The sequence below is a fragment of the Nematolebias whitei genome, chromosome 8 (assembly GCF_014905685.2).
Source record: "Nematolebias whitei isolate Nwh7 chromosome 8, NemWhi1, whole genome shotgun sequence".
Lineage (NCBI taxonomy): Eukaryota > Metazoa > Chordata > Actinopteri > Cyprinodontiformes > Rivulidae > Nematolebias > Nematolebias whitei.
The window spans coordinates 52,341,900-52,346,362 of record NC_056505.1 but is presented as its reverse complement, the minus strand read 5'-3'; the positions used below and the strand labels follow the sequence as shown (position 1 = coordinate 52,346,362).

The window sequence follows — 4,463 nt, the reverse complement described above, 5'->3', positions numbered from 1 at the left end:
ATTATCTATATATGATTCTATACTACACTCGGCAGAATGCAGATCTTATAGTCATCTACCTGGAAGGTGCGGCAGAGGCGTTCCAACAGGCAGAAGACAAAGCGCTGCTCCTGGCTTAAAAAAAGAGGACGCCGGGCGGGGGTTCTGGTGAGACTACGTGCTAACGCTAAAGCTGGAAAACTCCCGATACTGTCTCTCTTTCTATCAAACGCCCACTCGTTAGAAAACAAGATGGATTTGCTTCGGCTGAGAGCGGGCGCCTCAGAAGAGATGATGAAGTGTGCCGTGCTTTGCCTCACAGAAAAATGGATTACAAGTGAAACGCCGGATGCAGTCTTCCAGCTGGATGACAGATTCTTTTTTTGAGCGGACCACTGTAGTGAGCTAACCGGGAAATCACGGGGAGGTGGAGTATGCATTTCCGTGAATAAAAGTTGGTGCACAAACTGTACTGTTGTAAAAAAACTCATGCTCAAAGGCTTTGGAGCATATAATAGTGAGATGTCGACCACATTATCTACCCCGCGAGTTCATAGACTTTCATTACCGTTGTTTACATTCCTCCGGATGCTAATGCTAATGACGCTCTGCTGGAGCTCCATGATCTCCTCAGCTCGCTGCAGAACAAACACCCTGAGGCTCTTTGCAGGTAGCTGGGGACTTTAATCACGTGAATCTAAAGGACTGCCTCCCAAGTTTTTACCAGCATGTAGGCATACCAATATGTGGAAACAACACGCTGGACCATGTTTACACAAATGTAAAAGATACATACAAAGCTGAACCCCGCCCCCACCTAGGATTCTCTGATCACATCTCAGTCTTCTTGGCCCCTGCTTACCTTCCCCCGCTGAGACGCTCCAGACCGGTTCAAAGGGAAGTTAAATCTTGGATCCAGGACACTGGCCCCATACTGAGAGATTGTTATGAACGAACAGGCGGGCAAGTTTTCAGGGAAGCTGATGAAAATGGAGGATTACTTGATTTGGACCAATACGCATCCTCAGTTCTGGGTTACATTAGTACATGTACTGACACCATCTCCACCATCAGATATGTTAAAAGTTACCCGAATAGAAATCCTTGGCTGAATGCAGAGATGCACACCCTGCTGGAAGCCAGGAACATTGCCTTCAGGTCTAGAAACTCACAGGAGCTGAGAAGGACAAGGAAAGAGCTGGTTACTGGTATTAAGAAGGCCAAGGCCACATATGCATAGAGGATCGAGGGTCAGTTCACTTCACAAGACCCTCGGAGCATGTGGAGGGGCATTAAGTGCATAATAGATTATAAAGGAAGGAGCGAACAATGCCCCAAAGACCCAGCTCTGCCTGATGCCCTCAACAAGTTCTATGCACGCTTTGAAGACCCGAACAGACCACACAGCACCAGACTTACCTCACCACCGGATGAAGAGCATCTCAGCGTGACCTCAGCCCAAGTAAGGAGTACCTTAAGTTGGATTAATCCGCACAAGGCAACCGGCCCAGACAACATGCCCGGGAAATTGTTGAAAGAATGTGCCGAGCAGCTCTGCGAGGTGCTGGCAGACATATTTAACACCTCACTTACCCTGGAGACAGTTCCCACCTGCCTGAAGACTGCCACCATCATCCCAGTCCCAAAAAGCTCTACAGTGACTGGTGTGAATATCGGCCAGTGGCCCTCACCCCGATAGTCGCTAAATGCTTAAAAAAACTGGTCATGACCCACATCAAAACAACCATCAACGAGGACCCTCATCAGTACGCATACCGCATACTTATGAGAACTGATTAACAGAGGATGCCATCTCCTCTGTGGTCCACACTGTGCTCAACCACCTGGAGCAGAAAGACTCTTACGTCCGTATGCTCTTTGCGGACTTCGTCTGTCTCTCTTTCCTGTCCTCTCAAACCAGCCGGTCAAAGCAGATGGCTGCTTGTCCTGAGCCTCGTTCTGCTGGAGGTTTCTTCCTTTTAAAAGGGAATTTTTCCTTTCCACTGTTGCCACTGTGCTTGCTCAAGATGGGAGACTGCAACAAAGCCAAGATTCAACTTGTCTGCTGGATTCCTTAGATAGAGAACTTTACTAATTGGCTTTTATGTATGTGACTGTTCCTGTAAAGTGCCCTGAGACAACTTTGTTGTGATTTGGCGCTATATAAATAAACTGAAAACTGAATTGGACTTCACATCTGACCTTCAACACCATGATCCCCCAACCCCTGATGGACAAACTATTCACACTAGGACTAAGCCCTTCCATTTGCAACTGGGTACTAGACTTCTTAACAAACAGACCACGGTTAGTGAGGATCCACAACTTCTCCTCCTCATCCATAACCCTCAGCACTGGGTCTCCTCAAGGATGTGTGTTGAGCCCCTCCTGTTTACTCTGCTCACATATGATTGTGCAGCTACCCATCCAGGCTGTCATATTGTAAAGTTTGCAGATGATACAGTGATGGTGGGATGCATCACAAACAATGATGAGCCCAGCTACAGGCAGGAGGTGGAACACCTGGAGAGCTGCTGCAAAGAGAATAACCTTCACATCAATGTGAAGAAGACAAAGGAGATAATTGTGGACTTCAGAAGGAACAAACACACCTACACCCCTCTGAACATAAGAGGATCTGCGGTGGAAGTGGTCTCCAGCTACAAGTACTTGGGTGTACACATGAATGACAACCTCAGCTGGAGCAACAACACCACCAGCCTGATCAAGAAAGCTCATCAGAGACTCTACTTCCTGAGACGGCTGAGACGAGCTGGTCTGGAAGCTCAGTCCTCACCTCCTTCTACAGGTGTGCAGTGGAGAGCATCCTGTGCTCCAGCATCAACGTGTGGCATGGAGGCTGCACAGCTGCAGAACGAAAAGCTTTGCAGAGTGGTGAAGGCTGCACAGAAGATGTTGGAGTCAGCCTCCCCACCATTACAGACATTTACACCTCCAGATGCAGGAAGAGAGCCACCTGCATCATGAAGGACCCCACTCACCCATTACACACACTTTTTGCCCCGCTCCCCTCAGGAAGGAGGTTGAGGAGCATTAAGTGTAGAACCACTAGACTGAGGAACAGCTTCTACCCTGAGGCTGCTAGACCCATGAATCTATAACCAGAATAATCACTGTGAAAAAATCACATCATGTTGCTGCTGATCTGTTTCATGTTGCTGCTCATGTGTTTCATGTTGTGTTCATGCGTGCTCATCTGCTCACACAGACTCATGCTCATGTTTGTGCTGATGCTCGACATAATGTTGTATGCTATTAGTGCTTAGTGTTAGTTGATGTTTTTCTTAGTTCATATCTTTGATTTTATTATTGTTTTTTTTTACATTTTATTGTTGGATGTAACTGGGACCATGTGTACATAATTTCACTCCACCACATGCACCACGTGGTGGAACGACAATAAAGAATCTCTAACTCTGACTCTATCCTCCTCTTGTGTTTGCAGTGGACCAAAGCGGTACGACTGGACCGGTGAACGCTGGGTGTATACTCATGACGGTATCGGTCTGCACCAACTACTTTCTACAGAGTTTTCTATCATTTTCAATAAAAACATTCACATGAAGAACTTACCCCACTCCTGAAAGATGGAATGTAAAAATGACTGTTTTCTGTGTAAGTTTCTGAAAAACTCTTGTGAAAACTAAGGATATTAAAGAAGCTCTCTGGATGTTTCAAGTTTTCTATTGTCTTTGAAAAGCTTTGAAAAGTTTTTTTTTTACACTCAACTTCTTTTGGTTGTCATATGAGATACTTTTCAAAAACTTCATTTTTGTTTTTCACTTTAGTCCTGCTTGTTTCTCATGTAGCACCTGGATTCAGTGAGTGACTGTTGTAATCATTCCTTTTGTTTGTGAAAACATTTTTATTTCTTGTGCTATCTTCAAGACCTATACCGGTCTTTATCAAACTCTGTCTAGTTTATGCTTTTGAGAAAATTTAATCAATAAATAAATAAATTCCCAAAGGATTCAGAATTTATCACCATTGTTTCATGTTCATTTGTGAATTTCATGGCCATGAGCCATAAAACGGTTACGTACTGTAACCCCAGATTCTATGAGTATAGGCATAGCCCATTAAGGCTGTCGCCTGTGGGTTTTATCCCGTCACGCAAAGTGTCGCACTGAAAAATTTAGTCCACGCCCACCTGTCGTGTGGGCCCCACCCGGTCCGTATAAATTACGTTGAGAGCGGGTAATCGGCTCCTAAATAGCTTTTTTCTTCAGCCGTTTAGGAGCCAGTGAGGCCCAGAGCTTAAAGGGCTACTACGCCTATACTCATAGAATCTGGGGTTACAGTACGTAACCAACGTTCTATTTCATATAGACTTCGCCCTTTAAGGCTGTCGCTTGTGGGTTAAGGGTGAAGCAGGATGTAGTCTTTGCCTCACTGGGTCCATTCGAACACCGTATGAAGCGCCCGCTTGTAGTAAAAAAAAATGTTTATCCCTCAGCCCTCCA

General features: G+C 45.6%; 1 protein-coding gene across 1 annotated transcript in view; it reads left to right on the top strand.

The window, feature by feature from the left end:
* The window catches only part of fxn (frataxin), a gene marked incomplete at its 5' end in the record, with an annotated part of 109,190 nt that extends 105,547 nt beyond the window's left edge, over positions 1-3,643 (top strand). Inside the window, 1 exon segment of the mRNA XM_037680654.1 lies at positions 3,446-3,643. Within this exon segment, the coding sequence (XP_037536582.1) occupies positions 3,446-3,584 (139 nt within the window).
* Between the last annotated feature and the right edge of the window lie 820 nt (positions 3,644-4,463).